Source organism: Oncorhynchus masou, unplaced genomic scaffold (assembly GCF_036934945.1).
Source record: "Oncorhynchus masou masou isolate Uvic2021 unplaced genomic scaffold, UVic_Omas_1.1 unplaced_scaffold_2489, whole genome shotgun sequence".
In the NCBI taxonomy this organism is placed as follows: Eukaryota; Metazoa; Chordata; class Actinopteri; order Salmoniformes; family Salmonidae; genus Oncorhynchus; species Oncorhynchus masou.
Genome location: NW_027008942.1, coordinates 44,900 through 63,698, shown reverse-complemented (window position 1 = coordinate 63,698; position 18,799 = coordinate 44,900). Strand labels below are relative to the sequence as shown.

The 18,799-nt window shown below is 39.2% G+C and overlaps 1 protein-coding gene across 1 annotated transcript in view; it reads left to right on the top strand.

The window, feature by feature from the left end:
• Nucleotides 1-1,524: 1,524 nt before the first annotated feature.
• LOC135533593 (cytosolic 5'-nucleotidase 1A-like) overlaps nucleotides 1,525-18,799 on the top strand; it is a gene marked incomplete at both ends in the record, with an annotated part of 51,551 nt that continues 34,276 nt past the window's right edge. The window contains one exon of the mRNA XM_064960882.1: nucleotides 1,525-1,683. Coding sequence (XP_064816954.1) covers nucleotides 1,525-1,683 — 159 coding nt within the window. The remainder of the gene's footprint in view (nucleotides 1,684-18,799) is intronic.

Sequence of the window (18,799 nt, the reverse complement as noted above, 5' to 3'; positions counted from 1 at the left end):
CAACCAGACAATCCCATGTTTGCTTTAGATGTTTCAGAGTAATACGAGGAACTAAGAAGGTGTGGTTGATACAGAAATCGTGGGTTTTCAGTTCAACGTCAGGTTGGAGGTACAAGACGACTCATTCATTAAACATCTTTTCAAAAATATGGCACATTTCTATGTCAATTAGAATGTGATAGAATCGGAGCCGGTGTAATCAGTCTTACTAGCTTCCAAGTGTTCATAAATAACATTTCAAACCGCTTGTGAGCGGTAGGGTTGTTCGTTTAAATCCGCAGGTTGAACATCGAGGCAAGGAAGCTCTATGTCAGCTGCAATATCACACTGGCTTTATCCCAAATGGCACCCAATTCCCAATACAGTGCATTACTTTCGACTATAGCCCCCTATGAATAGTGCGCTAAATATGGAATCATGTGTAGTGTAAAGGAATGTGAAGTGAGAGAGACATGGTGGTTAGGTGGTGGTGTGGCACCGTGCCAGAGATAAACCACTGCAGTGACGCAGAAACACAGACAGGAGAGACAGACATTTTGGGAAGGACAGGGTTTCACATGTGCGTCAGAATCTCCCATGATCCTTTGGGAGGACTGAACAGCCTGTGGGGGAACACAGGGAGGGGCTTCTGAATAAGGAATCAAGCCTCCCATTGGCCCAAAGGGCGGTGAGTGTGTTTTCATATGGAGAGTGCCCTGATAGATGCCGAGAGAGAGAGGGAGAGAGTGAGTGAGAGAGTGAGACAGAGAGACAGGGAGAGAGAGAGAGAGAGAGAGAGAGAGAGAGAGAGAGAGAGAGAGAGAGCGAGGCAGGGAGAGAGCGAGAGAGGGAGAGAGAGAGAGAGAGCAGAGAGAGTGATTGAATGGGACAGATTGGGAGGTGTGAGAAAAAGCGAGTGAGTGAGGCAGAGAGAGAGAGAGAGAGAGAGAGAGAGAGAGAGAGGAACAGAGGACAACAACATAGCAACAGTGGAGGGAGAGCAGGCTTAGCAGCATAGAAAAACACCAATAAAAACACTATTCAACGCTACACTGGATTGGATCCACACTGGACAACCTGTGTGTGTGTATGTGTGAGTCAGCCTGGTTGTGACATTGCGTGAGAGTGTCTGTGTGTGCGAATGTGTGAGAAACAGAGAGCGGTTGTGTGTATGAGAGAGGTAATCCAAAAGAACATAAGTGTGTGAGACAACCTGTGACTGTGTGTGAGGTAGGGGTTTGTTGTGTGTGTGTGTTATAGACTGTACCCGACTATGAGTTGCGCAATGCAATTGCAGCATTACTTCTGAAGAGAGGAGACACTGAAGAGCGAACACTGCAGGGATACTTGTGCAGCTGCTCTTGTGTCAGACACACCACTGTAGTGGACAGCGTTAGAGCCCACGGCTGGAGAGGACAGGACAGGACCTCTTGCCTGGATATTACCATAGGGATTGTACCATTTTGGGAAGATCACAGAGGTGGCATAGACAATACTATACAGGTAGATTGTACCACTGGGACGACGGGGTGATTGTGTGTTTTCAGGATGAATCTTGACCCTGTTCAGGTGATGACGGGGCAGTCTAACCCAAAGGACCCGACGGCTGCCCCTGTAACTGCCTCGTCAAATGGAGATGGCAAAGGAGCCTGGGAAGAGAAAGAGGAGTTTGACCACCTGGGTCTCACCACAAAACCCCTACTGGTGAGTTCTGTCAGTCAGTCAGTCAGTCAGTCATTCAGTCAGTCTGTCTGTCAGTCAGTTAGTCAGTCAGTCAGTCAGTCAGTCAGTCAGTCAGTCAGTCAGTCAGTCAGTCTGTCTGTCTGTCAGTCAGTCAGTCAGTCAGTCAGTCTGTCAGTCAGTCAGTCAGTCTGTCAGTCAGTCAGTCAGTCAGTCAGTCAGTCTGTCAGTCAGTCAGTCAGTCAGTCAGTCAGTCAGTCAGTCAGTCAGTCTGTCTGTCTGTCAGTTAGTTTGCCAGTCAGTCTGTCTGTCAGTTAGTTTGCCAGTCTGTTTTCCATCTCTTATTGCTCTCTGCCTCTGTCCCAGTACTCTTCGTTTTATCCATATGGTACCATTGTCTGTATGTCTGTCACATGACCATGTGACAGTTTCAAATGTTCAAGTTTGGTGGTCAAGAAAAACTATAAACATCACTATTAAAATTATACCTGCATGGAAATGATTGACATCTCTCCAACATTACAGGATGGTTTCTCTCTCTGTCTCTCTCTCTCGCTCTATCTCCCCTCATCTCTCTCTGTCTCTCTCTCGCTCTATCTCCCCTCATCTCTCTCTCTCATTGCATTCTGGGACGATGTAAAGCATGCTGTGTTTCCAGACAATATTGGAGCGAGTAGTTAAACTCATCTGTGAGCTATTTTATCCTAATTTATAGGATATTTAATATTTTACTTACTTGAGTGTATCAACCGATGGCCTGTGCAACCTTCTTTAGTTTTAGCATTATGGCTACTGACGGCTTATCCAATGGATATCAATGGCCAAGCATTGACTGTCCAATGCTACTTCTGTGAAATGTTCACTAACCAGAGGGACAGCGTGGAAGATCGAGCGTATACGGAACAGGGGGTATGTCTGTAAAAAGTCCCTTTGGTGTGACCGGATGATGGATAATGTCGGGCGGCTGCAGAAGGACGTTCCGATGGCTATCCAATGAGCTGAAGGAGAGCAGAAGGACGTTCAGATGGCTATCCAATGAACTGAAGGAGAGCAGAAGGACGTTCCGATGGCTATCCAATGAGCTGAAGGAGAGCAGAAGGACGTTCCGATGGCTATCCAATGAGCTGAAGGAGAGCAGAAGGACGTTCCGATGGCTATCCAATGAGCTGAAGGAGAGCAGAAGGACGTTCAGATGGCTATCCAATGAGCTGAAGGAGAGAAGAAGCTCACCAATTTAGCTGCAGCCCAGGCTTAACATATCTTGAGGCTGAAACATCTCTCTCGCCCAGGTTGTTGGAGAGTTGGGGCGTAGTCGATCTGTCCCACTTCTTGGAGCAGGTGTCTTGTTCAACTCCACTTCACCACAGAGACGGGGCCAAGTTAGTTAGGTTAAAGGACCCAAAGGAAACCTGGGTGGTCCTTTCCTGCCTCGGAGGATCTGCCTGATAAACAGCTTTGCTGGAGGTGTCTGGTCCCAGGAGTCCGCTCTGATCCTGGAGACCCTGAGGCACGTGGGGACTGCATCACCTTCCAGACTTCCTGCTACTTCAGACCACTGAGCCTATGGAGGCACTAGTTGCCCCCCCCAGCAATACCCCCTCTTCTAGGCAACAGCGCTCCTCGCTGCTCCTTGCACACCCTTCAATGATTTGTTGGGGAAGCTCGATGTGCCGCAGTAGAACTCTCGGAGTTCGATGGTGCAGATACATTCTGTCATCCTGGTGCCAGAGTGGGTGACATTACTCGAGAGCTTAAGGTCATTCTGGAGCTCCAAATGATGGTTTAAGGTCATTCTGGAGCTCCAAATGATGGTTTAAGGTCATTCTGGAGCTCCAAATGATGGTTTAAGGTCATTCTGGAGCTCCAAATGATGGTTTAAGGTTATTCTGGAGCTCCAAATGATGGTTTAAGGTCATTCTGGAGCTCCAAATGATGGTTGTTCATGCTGGTACACATGACATGAAGCTGTGTCAATGGGCTGAGTAGAGACGGGACTTCCAACACCTGAGAGACAGACTATTGGCTACGGGCAAGCGGATCGTTTTTTTCTGTCCCTGTCCCAACACACGGCCGTGAAATTCAAAACGCTTCTCTTGGCTATTTGCACAGGACTTTAGGATTAAATCAGGACTGCTCTGAAAAAGCATTGGATTTTCATTGACAATTTTGCCTCAGAGTAGACAGAGACAGAGACAGAGTAAAACAACCATATGCACTCAGACAAGTAGACAGGAAATCACTATATTGAACAACAATGACTAGGTACGGATTCTGATTCATACACAATGTTTGGAGAACGGAAGACTTGGCCTGAGATGAGTGACTGTGAGTGAGTGAAGCAAAGCTGTGCGTGTATCTGTCTGGGGAAATGAGAACAGAGTTCAACCTGTTTTAATCCACTCGCTGCAGCAGGCTCAACCGATACCCCCCCCGCCCGTTTACAGGACACAGTCCTTCACATTGTTTCGGGTGAAAGATAAATCCGCGCTGGATAATTACAACAACAAAAAAATCGTATTCGAAAATACTCGGCTTCATAGAATTCTCCATTTCCGTTACGAAACCTGTTTTGTCTGATTTCTGGAAATTGGTGAAATCTTTAAAACAAAACCTCCACCCCCTCGTTGTCATTGTTGTATTTTTATTCACCATTTTTCCTCAGCTGGTCAATTATTTGAAAGAATGATTTCTGAAATGACCTATAGTTCAATTAGATGGACTCCTTTATTCACCTCTGGGCTCGCGAGGGGCGCAGTGGTACCAGGAACTGCATCTCAGCGCTAGAGGTGTCTATTCAGACAGAATGATTTGATTCCAGGCTGTATCACAACCGGCCGTGTTTGAAAGTCCCATAGGGCGGTGCACCATTGGCCCAGCGGCGTCCGGGTCAGGGTTTGGCCGGGGTAGGCCTTCATTGTAAATAAGAATTTGTTCTTAACTGACTTGCCTAGTTAAATAAAGGTTACATTTTTTCTTTGTTAAAAAGTATATTTTAACAAATAACAGGGAATGATGCACTTCCAGGAATTGACCATTCTTTTCATGTGAACCATTTTATGTCTTTGATGTAGTAAGTGCCTTGTACATAATGTATGTAAAAAAAAAATCCACAGCTGATTGGCTTAACCCCTTTCTACTGCAGCTTTCTGGCCCCCTCATTGTTGAACCTTTAACCCACATTTTGTATTTAACAATACCCCCCCCCCCATCCCCCTTCTGACCAAGATAACTACCACCCAATTTCTAAACTATCTTGTCTTGCAAGTATTAGAATCCATTGCAAACTCTCAGCTAAGAATCTTTTTAAACTTCAGATTCTATTCCTATTTTTGAAACAGTCTGGTTTTAGACCAGGACATAACACTGTTTCGGCTGCTACAATCTTCTTAAATTGCTTGTATCGTAGGAATCACTGTGCTTCCATATTTACAGACCTAACCAAGGCCTTTGACACTGTTGACCATCCCCTACTCATTCGGTTGTCTGAAACAGGCGTCAATCAGGAGTCTTAGAAGTGGTTAGATATATAATTGTACAATAATGTGTGCTTTCTGATGGATCACTAGAGATGTCCCGCAGGGGTCCATTTTGATACCTGTCCTCACGATTTACTAATTTATATGAATAATATTGGTCTATCTGCAAGAACCTGAAATATTCATATGTACGTACATGACACTAAGATGTCCGCTATTTCCCCTACTACCGGCCAAGGCTATGTTAGAGCTGCAATCTCATTTTGTTTCGCGTTGCAGAAAGCCCTTGTTGATTTAAAATTGGGAGTTATTTAGTTGTTTTCTAATTCTCATAAAACTATTTGAGATGGGGTTTACACATTTATGCATTGGATGGTTCTTTCAGCGAGCAGGTTCCCCCGCCTGTAAATATCTGGGCGTTTGGACTGACAAAAAAAATTCTGATATATTAAAAAAATATACGAATGAGCTAGTTCAGAACCTGAGATTTGAAGTAGACTTCTTTTTATAAAAATAGATCACGCCTCTCCCTAAATAGCAAGAAGCAGGTTGCACAGGCAACCTTCCTGCCAGCTCTTGAATCTGGTGACACCATTTATCAGACTGCAGCAGACACCGCTCTACAGCCCCAGGATGTGATGTAACACAGCAGGCTGTGCTTTGTCACATGTCACAGGTTTAATATCACTGCATCCTTTATCAGAAGGTTGGTTGAACCTCTGTTCATTCAGAAGGTTGGTTGGACCTCTGTTCATTCAGAAGGTTGGTTGGACCTCTGTTCATTCAGAAGGTTGGTTGGACCTCTGTTCATTCAGAAGGTTGGTTGGACCTCTGTTCATTCAGAAGGTTGGTTGGACCTCTGTTCATTCAGAAGGTTGGTTGGACCTCTGTTCATTCAGAAGGTTGGTTGGACCTCTGTTCATTCAGAAGGTTGGTTGGACCTCTGTTAATTCAGAAGGTTGGTTGGACCTCTGTTAATTCAGCAGGTTGGTTGGACCTCTGTTAATTCAGAAGGTTGGTTGGACCTCTGTTAATTCAGAAGGTTGGTTGGACCTCTGTTAATTCAGCAGGTTGGTTGGACCTCTGTTAATTCAGAAGGTTGGTTGGACCTCTGTTAATTCAGAAGGTTGGTTGGACCTCTGTTAATTCAGAAGGTTGGTTGGACCTCTGTTAATTCAGAAGGTTGGTTGGACCTCTGTTCATTCAGAAGGTTGGTTGGACCTCTGTTAATTCAGAAGGTTGGTTGGACCTCTGTTAATTCCCGTAGATCACTTCATTTCTACCTTTTTTGATGTTTACTAGTATGTTGGTTTAGTAGTGTTGTGGTTTAGTAGTGTTGTGGTTTAGTAGTGTTGTGGTTTATTAGTGTTGTGGTTTAGTAGTGTTGTGGTTTAGTAGTGTTGTGGTTTAGTAGTGGTGTGGTGGTTTATTAGTGTGGTGGTTTAGTAGTGTTGTGGTTTATTAATGTTGTGGTTTAGTAGTGATGTGGTGGTTTAGTAGTGTTGTGGTTTAGTAGTGTTGTGGTTTAGTAGTGGTGTGGTTTAGTAGTGGTGTGGTGGTTTATTAGTGTTGTGGTTTAGTAGTGTTGTGGTTTAGTAGTGGTGTGGTTTAGTAGTGTTGTGGTTTATTAGTGTTGTGGTTTAGTAGTGTTGTGGTTTAGTAGTGTTGTGGTTTATTAGTGTTGTGGTTTAGTGTGTTGTGGTTTAGTAGTGTTGTGGTTTAGTAGTGGTGTGGTGGTTTATTAGTGTGGTGGTTTAGTAGTGTTGTGGTTTATTAATGTTGTGGTTTAGTAGTGATGTGGTGGTTTAGTAGTGTTGTGGTTTAGTAGTGTTGTGGTTTAGTAGTGGTGTGGTTTAGTAGTGGTGTGGTGGTTTATTAGTGTTGTGGTTTAGTAGTGTTGTGGTTTAGTAGTGGTGTGGTTTAGTAGTGTTGTGGTTTATTAGTGTTGTGGTTTAGTAGTGTTGTGGTTTAGTAGTGTTGTGGTTTAGTAGTGTTGTGGTTTAGTAGTGTTGTGGTTTAGTAGTGTTGTGGTTTAGTAGTGGTGTGGTGGTTTATTAGTGTGGTGGTTTAGTAGTGTTGTGGTTTATTAATGTTGTGGTTTAGTAGCGATGTGGTGGTTTAGTAGTGTTGTGGTTTAGTAGTGTTGTGGTTTAGTAGTGGTGTGGTGGTTTATTAGTGTTGTGGTTTATTAGTGTTGTGGTTTAGTAGTGTTGTGGTGGTTTAGTAGTGTTGTGGTTTAGTAGTGTTGTGGTGGTTTATTAGTGTGGTGGTTTAGTAGTGTTGTGGTGGTTTAGTAGTGTTGTGGTTTATTAGTGATGTGGGTTAGTAGTGTTGTGGTTTAGTAGTGTTGTGGTTTAGTAGTGTTGTGGTTTAGTAGTGTTGTGGTTTAGTAGTGTTGTGGTTTAATAGTGTTGTGGTTTAATAGTGGTGTGTTTTATTAGTGTTGTGGTTTATTAGTGTTGTGGTTTAGTAGTGTTGTGGTGGTTTATTATTGTGGTGGTTTAGTAGTGTTGTGGTTTAGTAGTGTTGTGGTGCTTTATTAGTGTGGTGGTTTAGTAGTGTTGTGGTGGTTTAGTAGTGTAGTGGTTTAGTAGTGTTGTGGTTTATTAGTGTTGTGGTTTATTAGTGTTGTGGTTTAGTAGTGTTGTGGTTTAGTAGTGTTGTGGTGCTTTATTAGTGTGGTGGTTTAGTAGTGTTGTGGTGGTTTAGTAGTGTTGTGGTGGTTTATTAGTGTTGTGGTTTATTAGTGTTGTGGTTTAGTAGTGTTGTGGTTTATTTGTGTTGTGGTTTATTAGTGTTGTGGTTTAGTAGTGTTGTGGTTTAGTAGTGTTGTGGTGCTTTATTAGTGTGGTGGTTTAGTAGTGTTGTGGTTTAGTAGTGTTGTGGTGGTTTAGTAGTGTTGTGGTTTATTAGTGTTGTGGTTTATTAGTGTTGTGGTTTAGTAGTGTTGTGGTTTAGTAGTGTTGTGGTGCTTTATTAGTGTGGTGGTTTAGTAGTGCTGTGGTTTAGTAGTGTTGTGGTTTAATAGGGGTGTGTTTTATTAGTGTTGTGGTTTATTAGTGGTGTGTTTTATTAGTATTGTGGTTTATTAGTGGTGTGTTTTATTAGTGTTGTGGTGGTTTAGTAGTGTTGTGGTGGTTTAGTAGTGTTGTGGTGGTTTAGTAGTGTTGTTGTTTATTAATGTTGTGGTTTATTAGTGGTGTGGTTTATTAGTGGTGTGGTTTAGTAGTGTTGTGGTGGTTTATTAGTGTTGTTGTTTATTAGTTTTGTGGTTTAGTAGTATTGTGGTTTATTAGTGCTGTGGTTTAGTAGTACTGTGGTTTATTAGTGCTGTGGTTTAGTAGAGTTGTGGTGGTTTATTAGTGTTGTTGTTTAGTAGTGTTGTGGTTTAGTAGTGTTGTGGTTTATTTATGTTGTAGTGGTTTATTAGTGTTGTAGTTTATTAGTGTGGTGGTTTAGTAGTGTTGTGGTTTATTTATGTTGTGGTTTAGTAGTGTTGTGGTTTAGTAGTGTTGTGGTTTAGTAGTGTTGTGGTTTATTAGTGGTGTGGTTTATTAGTGGTGTGGTTTATAAGTGTTGTGGTTTATTAGTGTTGTTTATTAATTTTTTGGCTCCCCTGAATAAATAAAACAAATTAAACACGTCTCTCACTCCCCCTCTATATTTTCAAAACATTTCTTGTTCTCTTTCTATTTGACAATCTGAAACTGCTTCCTGTTTCTCTCCTGCTTTCTATTTGACAATCTGAAACTGCTTCCTGTTTCTCTCTTGCTTTCTATTTGACAATCTGAAACCTCTTCCTGTTTCTCTCATGCTTTCTATTTGACTATCTGAAACTGCTTCCTGTTTCTCTCGTGCTTTCTATTTCTTAAATTTTCTTTCTCAATATTTTATTCTCTCCTTTCCCTATTTCTCTTTCTCTCTGTCCATCTCTATCTTTTAACACTAAGGTCAGTCATCACACGCTCTGCTCTCAGGGATTAGGCTCTAGGCCTACATCTACTCTGTGTTTATGTCTCCCACCTGTATTTTACAGGCTAGCTTAGCAGGGGCATATGTACCGTCACCTCCAAAAAGTTTGGGTACCCTTGATAAAGATGAGTACAAATGACTGTAAAAATATATACTATGAATACTGAGCTATATTGTAGGCTAACAAATAATCTAACTGTACTTTTTGTCCTCCGTGTACAATAAGGCTCACTATTTGCATTTTTTATTTCATACAGTTTGCTCATCTTTATCAAGGGTGTCAATAGTTTTGGAGGTGAATGCCTGTGAGACTGTCAGGTGTTTTCAAAACAAAATCACCTACCTTGTAATCTGCTTTACAGTAAATACTGTAACCACCTATAACACACTGGGGGGGGGGGCGATTAAGGAATGATTCTCTGGAGGGTTAATGTTGTTGACAGGTGAGGAGGACAAACAAGGAGAGAGAGAGTGAAAGAGAGAGAGAAATAGTGGAGATATAGGGGAGAGTGAGAGAGGGGGAGTGAGAGAGAGAGAAATAGTGGAGAGATAGGGGAGAGTGAGAGAGGGAGAGAGAGAGAGAGAGAGAGAGAGAGAGAGAGTGGAAAGATATTGGAGAGTGAGAGGGGGAGAGAGTGCTCCTATGTATGCTCCCATGTCTGTGTCTGTGTGCACGTGTACACATGGATTGTGTGTGTGTTTGTGACACGTGAGAGAGTTGATAACAGTTGTGTAATCTGTACTTGTTGAGTTTTATTCCAAGAGCACCTATTTTAAAAGGATTAGCCCTTTTTTTCGACCTAAAATGACATACTCAAATCGAACTGCCTGTAGCTCAGCCATTTAGTACGGCCATTTAGTATGGTCATTAAGTATAGTCATTTAGTATAGTCATTTAGTATAGCCATTTAGTATAGTCATTGAGAATAGTCATTTAGTATAGCCATTTAGTTTGGTCATTTGTATAGTCATTTAGTTTGGTCATTTAGTATAGCCTTTTAGTATAGTCATTTAGTTTGGTCATTTAGTATGGTCATTTAGTATAGCCATTTAGTATAGCCAGTTAGTATGGTGATTGAGTATAGTCATTTAGTATAGTCATTTAGTGTAGTCATTTAGTATAGCCATTTAGTATAGTCATTTAGTTTGGTAATTTAGTATGGTCATTTAGTATGGTCATTTAGTATGGTCATTTAGTATAGTCATTTAGTATAGCCATTTAGTATGGTCATTTAGTATGGTCATTTAGTATGGTCATTTAGTATGGTCATTTAGTATGGTCATTTAGTATAGCCATTTAGTATGGTCATTTAGTATGGTCATTTAGTATGGTCATTTAGTATGGTCATTTAGTTTGGTCATTTAGTTTGGTCATTTAGTATAGTCATTTAGTATAGTCATTTAGTATGGTCATTTAGTATAGCCATTTAGTATGGTCATTTAGTATAGTCATTGAGTATAGTCATTTAGTATAGTCATTTAGTATAGCCATTTAGTATAGTCATTTAGTATAGTCATTTAGTTTGGTCATTTAGTATGGTCATTTAGTATGGTCATTTAGTATGGTTATTTAGTATAGTCATTTAGTTTGGTCATTTAGTATAGTCATTTATAATAGTAATTTAGTATAGCCATTTAGTTTGGTAATTTAGTATAGTAATTTAGTATAGCCATTTAGTATAGCCATTTAGTATAGTCATTTAGTTTGGTAATTTAGTATGGTCATTTAGTATGGTCATTTAGTATAGCCATTTGGTATGGCCATTTAGTATAGTCATTTAGTATGGTCATTGAGTATAGCCATTTAGTATAGTCATTTAGTATAGCCATTTAGTATAGTAATTTAGTATAGTCATTTAGTTTGGTCATTTAGTATAGCCGTTTAGTGTAGCCATTTAGTATAGCCATTTAGTATGGTCATTTGGAATGGTCATTTAGTATAGTCATTTAGTATAGCCATTTAGTATAGTCATTGAGAATAGTCATTTAGTATAGCCATTTAGTTTGGTCATTTGTATAGTCATTTAGTTTGGTCATTTAGTATAGCCTTTTAGTATAGTCATTTAGTTTGGTCATTTAGTATGGTCATTTAGTATAGCCATTTAGTATAGCCAGTTAGTATGGTGATTGAGTATAGTCATTTAGTATAGTCATTTAGTGTAGTCATTTAGTATAGCCATTTAGTATAGTCATTTAGTTTGGTAATTTAGTATGGTCATTTAGTATGGTCATTTAGTATGGTCATTTAGTATAGTCATTTAGTATAGCCATTTAGTATGGTCATTTAGTATGGTCATTTAGTATGGTCATTTAGTATGGTCATTTAGTATGGTCATTTAGTATAGCCATTTAGTATGGTCATTTAGTATGGTCATTTAGTATGGTCATTTAGTATGGTCATTTAGTTTGGTCATTTAGTTTGGTCATTTAGTATAGTCATTTAGTATAGTCATTTAGTATGGTCATTTAGTATAGCCATTTAGTATGGTCATTTAGTATAGTCATTGAGTATAGTCATTTAGTATAGTCATTTAGTATAGCCATTTAGTATAGTCATTTAGTATAGTCATTTAGTTTGGTCATTTAGTATGGTCATTTAGTATGGTCATTTAGTATGGTTATTTAGTATAGTCATTTAGTTTGGTCATTTAGTATAGTCATTTATAATAGTAATTTAGTATAGCCATTTAGTTTGGTAATTTAGTATAGTAATTTAGTATAGCCATTTAGTATAGCCATTTAGTATAGTCATTTAGTTTGGTAATTTAGTATGGTCATTTAGTATGGTCATTTAGTATAGCCATTTGGTATGGCCATTTAGTATAGTCATTTAGTATGGTCATTGAGTATAGCCATTTAGTATAGTCATTTAGTATAGCCATTTAGTATAGTAATTTAGTATAGTCATTTAGTTTGGTCATTTAGTATAGCCGTTTAGTGTAGCCATTTAGTATAGCCATTTAGTATGGTCATTTGGAATGGTCATTTAGTATAGTCATTTAGTATAGCCATTTAGTTTGGTCATTTAATATAGTCATTTAGTATAGTCATTTAGTATATCCATTTAGTATAGTCATTTAGTTTGGTAATTTAGTATGGTCATTTAGTATGGTCATTTAGTATAGCCATTTAGTATGGTCATTGAGTATAGTTATTTAGTATAATAATAATAATAATATATCCCATTTAGCAGACGCTTTTGTCCAAAGCGACTTACAAGTCGGCTGGGGCCACTACTTTTACATATGGGTGGCCCCAGCGGGAATCGAACCCACGACGCTTGGCGTTGCAAGCGCCATGCTCTACCGACTGAGCCACACAGGACCCTAGTATAGTCATTTAGTATAGCCATTTAGTATAGTCATTTAGTATAGTAATTTAGTTTGGTCATATAGTATAGCCGTTTAGTATAGCCATTTAGTATAGCCATTTAGTAAGGTCATTTGGAATGGTCATTTAGTATAGTCATTTAGTATAGCCATTTAGTTTGGTCATTTAATATAGTCATTTAGTAAAGTCATTTAGTATAGTCATTTAGTATAGCAATTTAGTTTGGTCATTTAGTATAGTCATTTAGTATAGCCATTTAGTTTGGTAATTTAGTATAGCCATTTAGTTTGGTAATTTAGTATAGTTCTTTAGTATAGTAATTTAGTATAGTCATTTAGTATAGCCATTTAGTACGGCCATTTAGTATGGTCATTTAGTATGGTCATTTAGTATGGTCATTTAGTATAGTCATTTAGTTTGGTCATTTAGAATAGACATTTAGTTTGGTCATTTAGTATAGCAATTTAGTTTGGTCATTTAGTTTGGTCATTTAGTAGGGTCATTTAGTTTGGTCATTTAGTATAGTCATTTAGTATAGTCATTTAGTATAGCAATTTAGTTTGGTGATTTAGTATGGTCATTTAGTATAGCCATTTAGTATGGTGATTGAGTATAGTCATTTAGTATAGCCATTTAGTATTGTCATTTAGTATAGCCATTTAGTATAGCCATTTAGTTTGGTAATTTAGTATAGTCATTTAGTATAGCCATTTAGTATAGCAATTTAGTATAGCCATTTAGTATGGTCATTTGGAATGGTCATTTAGTATAGTCATTTAGTATAGCCATTTAGTTTGGTAATTTAGTATAGTCATTTAGTATAGCCATTTAGTATGGTGATTGAGTATAGCCATTTAGTATAGTCATTTAGTTTGGTCATTTAGTATGGTCATTTAGTATGGTCATTTAGTATGGTCATTTAGTATAGCCATTTAGTATAGCCATTTAGTATAGTCATTTAGTATAGTCATTTAGTTTGGTCATTTAGTATAGCCGTTTAGTATAGCCATTTAGTATAGCCATTTAGTATGGTCATTTGGAATGGTCATTTAGTATAGTCATTTAGTATAGCCATTTAGTTTGGTCATTTAATATAGTCATTTAGTATAGTCATTTAGTATAGTCATTTAGTATAGCAATTTAGTTTGGTCATTTAGTATGGTCATTGAGTATAGTCATTTAGTATAGCCATTTAGTTTGGTAATTTAGTATAGTCATTTAGTATAGCCATTTAGTACGGCCATTTAGTATGGTCATTTAGTATGGTCATTTAGTATGGTCATTTAGTATAGTCATTTAGTTTGGTCATTTAGAATAGTCATTTAGTTTGGTCATTTAGTATAGCAATTTAGTTTGGTCATTTAGTTTGGTAATTTAGTATAGTCATTTAGTTTCGTCATTTAGTATAGTCATTTAGCATAGTCATTTAGTATAGCAATTTAGTTTGGTCATTTAGTATGGTCATTTAGTATAGCCATTTAGTATGGTGATTGAGTATAGTCATTTAGTATAGCAATTTAGTATAGTCATTTTGTATAGCCATTTAGTAAAGTCATTTAGTATAGCCATTTAGTTTGGTAATTTAGTATAGTCATTTAGTATAGCCATTTAGTATAGCAATTTAGTATAGCCATTTAGTAATGTCATTTGGAATGGTCATTTAGTATAGTCATTTACTATAGCCATTTAGTTTGGTAATTTAGTATAGTCATTTAGTATAGCCATTTAGTATGGTGATTGAGTATAGTCATTTAGTATAGTCATTTAGTTTGGTAATTTAGTATGGTCATTTAGTATGGTCATTTGGTATAGCCATTTAGTATAGCCATTTAGTTTGGTCATTTAGTATAGTCATTTAGTATAGTCATTTAGTATAGCCATTTAGTTTGGTCATTTAGTATAGTAATTTAGTATAGTCATTTAGTATAGCCATTTAGTACGGCCATTTAGTTTGGTCATTGAGTATATTCATTTAGTATAGCCATTTAGTACGGCCATTTAGTTTGGTCATTGAGTATATTCATTTAGTATAGTCATTTAGTTTGGTCATTTAGTATAGCCATTTAGTATAGTCATTTAGTTTGGTAATTTAGTATGGTCATTTAGTATGGTCATTTAGTATGGTCATTTAGTATGGTCATTTGGTATAGTCATTTAGTTTGGTCATTTAGTATAGTCATTTAGTTTGGTCATTTAGTATAGTCATTTAGTATAGTCATTTAGTATAGTCATTTAGTATATCCATTTAGTATAGTCATTTAGTTTGGTCATTTAGTATGGTCATTTAGTATGGTCATTTAGTTTGGTCATTTAGTATAGTCATTTAGTATAGTCATTTAGTATAGAAATTTAGTTTGGTCATTTAGTTTGGTCATTTAGTATAGTCATTTAGTTTGGTCATTTAGTATAGTCATTTAGTATAGTCATTTAGTATAGCAATTTAGTTTGGTCATTTAGTATGGTCATTTAGTATAGCCATTTAGTATGGTGATTGAGTATAGTCATTTAGTATAGCCATTTAGTATAGTCATTTAGTATAGCCATTTAGTATAGTCATTTAGTATAGCCATTTAGTTTGGTCATTTAGTATAGCCATTTAGTATAGCCATTTAGTATAGTCATTTAGAATGGTAAATTACTATAGCCATTTAGTATAGTCATTTAGTATAGCCATTTGGAATGGTCATTTAGAATGGTCATTTACTATAGCCATTTTAGATGGCACCGAAGAGAATGGCTTTCGTTTGTTTTTTGTGTTGTTTTTTACTTATTTTTTAACTTATTTTGTACATAATGTTACTACAACCATCTCTTATGACCGAAAAAATCTTCTGGACATCAGAACTGGGATTACTCACCACAAACTGGTAGAAGCTTTTTCTTTAACAAGTCCTTTAATGATTTCGACAAGAAAGATATACTGCTCCCCAGGGAAGAGGCCCAAATCCCCGTCATTTGCGTGAAGAAAAAGGAAGCAGATCAGGCAGCCTTCTGAAATCCGTAGGCGAGTGATTAAATTCCCACTGAATCAATTCTACTTGCTAACACTGGAAAATAAAACTGATGATCTACGATTACAATGATCCTACCAACAAGACATTAAAAACTGTAATATCTTATGTTTCACCGAGTCGTGGCCGACACGGATAATATACAGCTGGAGGGATTTTCAAATCACCGGCAGAACAGAGAAGCTACATCTGGTAAGACGAGGGGTGGTGGTGTGTCTATTTGTCAATTATTGCTGGAGCGCGATGTCTAATATTAAAGAAGTCTCAAGGTATTACTCACCTGAGGTAGAGTACCTTATGATAAGCTGTAGACCACCTTATCTACCAAGAGAGTCTATATTATTCGTAGCCATCTATTTACCACCACAGACCAGTGCTGGCACTAAGACCGCACTCAACAAACTCTACAAGGCCATAAGCAAACAAGAAAATGCTCACCCAAAAGCGGCACTCCTAGTGGCTGTGAACTTCAACGCAGGCAAACTTAAATCTGTTTTCCAAATTTTTACCAGCATGTCACATGTGCAAGCAGAGGAACAATAACTCTAGACCACCTTTACTCCACACACAGAGATGCGTACAAAGCTCTCCCTCACCCTCCATTTGGCAAAGCTGACCATAATTCTATCCTCCTGATTCCTGCTTTCAAGAAAAAAACTAAAGCAGGAAGTACCAGTGACTTGCTTACTAAGGAAGTGGTCAGATGAAGCAGACGCAAAGATAAAGGACTGTTTTGCACAGAATGGAATATGTTCTGGGATTAATCAGGGCAGCAGGGTAGCCTAGTGGTTAGAGCGTTGGACTAGTAACCAAAAGGTTGCAAGTTCGAATCCCCGAGCTGACAAGGTACAAATCTGTCGTTCTGCCCTGAACAGGCAGCCTAGGCCGTCATTGAAAATAAGCATTTGTTCCTAACTGTCTTGCCTAGTAAAATATACGTAAAAAAAATAAAATCCATCAACAACGTTGTGACCGTACGTACATATCCCAATCAGAAGCCATGGATTACAGGCAACATCCGCATCGACCTGAAGGCCAGAGCTGCCGCTTTCAAGGAGCGGTAGCTCCTATGCCCTCAGACGAACCATCAAACAAGCAAAGTATTAAACACAGGATTTAGATGGAATCTTACTACACTGGCTCTGATGCTCATCGGATGTGGCAGGGCTTGAAAACTATTATGGAATATAGAGGGAAACCCAGACGTGAGCTGCCAAGTGACTCAAGCCGGCCAGATGAACTAAATTACTTTTATGCTCTCTTCAAGGCAAGCAACACTGAGAGCACCAGCTGTTCTGGAGGACTGTGTGATAACGCTCTCGGTAGATGTGGACAAGATCTTTAAACAGAGCCGCCGACCCAGATGGATTACCAGGACGTGTACTCAAATCATTCGCTGACCAACTAGCAAGTGTCTTCCCTGACGTTTTCAACCTCTCCCTGACTGAGTCTGTAATACCTACATGTTTCAAGCAGACCACAATAGTCCCTGTGCCCAAGGAAGCGAAGATAACCTGCCTAAATGATTACTTCCCCGTAGCACTCACGTCGGGAGCCGTGAAGTGATTTGAAAGGCTGGTCCTGGCTCACATCAACAGAATCCTCCCGGAAACCGTAGATCCACTCCAACTCGCATACCGCCCCAATCACATTCCACACTGCCCATTCCCAGCTGGACATAAGGAACACCTATGTGAGAATGCTGTTCATTGACTACAGCTCAGTGTTCTACACCATAGTGCCAACTAAGCTCATCACTAAGCTAAGGACCCTGGGACTGAACACCTCCCTCTGCAACTGGATCCTGGACTTCCTGACGGGCTGCCCCCAGGTGGTAAGGGTAGGCAACAACACGTCTGCCACGCTGATCCTCAACACTGGGGCCCCTCAGGGGTGTGTACTTAGTCCCCTCCTGTACTCCCTGTTCACCCACGACTGTGTGGCCAAACACAACTCAAACAACATCATTACGTTTTCTGATGACACAACAGTGGTAGGCCTGATCACCGACATTGATGAGACAGCCCATAGGGAGGAGGTCAGAGACCTGGCAGTGTGGTACCAGGACAACAACCTATCCATCATTGTGAGCAAGACAAAGGAGCTGATCGTGGACTACAGGAAAAGGCAGGTCGAAAAGGCCCCCATTAAAATCAACGGGGCTGTAGTGGAGCGGGTCGAGAGTTTGAAGTTCATTGGTGTCCACATCACCAACCATCTGTCATGGTCCAAACATACCAAGGCAGTCGTGAAGACAAAACGACAAAATCTTTTCCCTTCAGGAGACTGGTGTCCCCAGATCCTCAAAAAGTTATTCAGCCGCACCATCGAGAGCATCCTGACCGGTTACATCACAGCCTGGTATTGCCAACTGCTCGGCATAAGGCGCAACAGAGGGTATAGAGTACGGCCCAGTACATCACTGGGGCCAAGCATCCTGCAATCCAGGACCCTTAATAATAGGCGGTGTCAGATGAAGGCCCATAAAATAGTCAAAGACTCCAGTCACCCAAGTTATAGACAGTTTGCTCTGCTGCCGCACATACCAGAGTGCCAAGTCTAGGACCAAAAGGCTCCTTAACAGCTTCTACCCCCAAGCCATAAGACTGCTGAACAATTAATCAAACGGCCATCGGACTATTACATTGACCCCTCCATTTGTTTTGTACACTGCTGCTACTCGCTGTTTTATCATCTATGCAGAGTCACTTCACCCTTACCTACATGTACAAATGACCTCGAACCTGTACCCCCGCACACTGACTACCCCCTGTATATAGCCTCGTTATTGTTATGCTATTGTGTTACTTTTTGTTATTTTTTTACTTTAGTTTATTGGGTAAATATTTTATTAAAACTGCACTGTTGTTTAAGGGTTTGTAAGTAAAGCATTTCACGGTAAGGTCGACACTTGTTGTATTCGGTGCATGTGACAAATAAAGTTTGATTTGATTCGATTTCATTTTAGTATAGCCATTTAGTATAGTCAGCAATGTCTATGATGATATTAGTTTAATAACTTCAGGTTAGTTACATAGTTATTAATCCATTCCGTTTACAGTAGTTCCCTTAGGGATGCCGGGAAACAGATAAAAGTATTGGACTAAAAAACATGTTCAATGCAGAATCCCCATTGATGAAATTGCTACAGTTTAGGACTAGACTTTGTCTGTGTCCAGGAAACCAGCACAAAGAGGTTTCTGCTTTAAAATCCTCTACAGTAAACACTATTCTATTGTAGTGGTGTAGTGTGTATTAAACACTATTCTACTGTAGTGGTGCAGTATAGTGAACACTATTCTACTGTAGTGGTGCAGTATAGTAAACACTATTCTACTGTAGTGGTGCAGT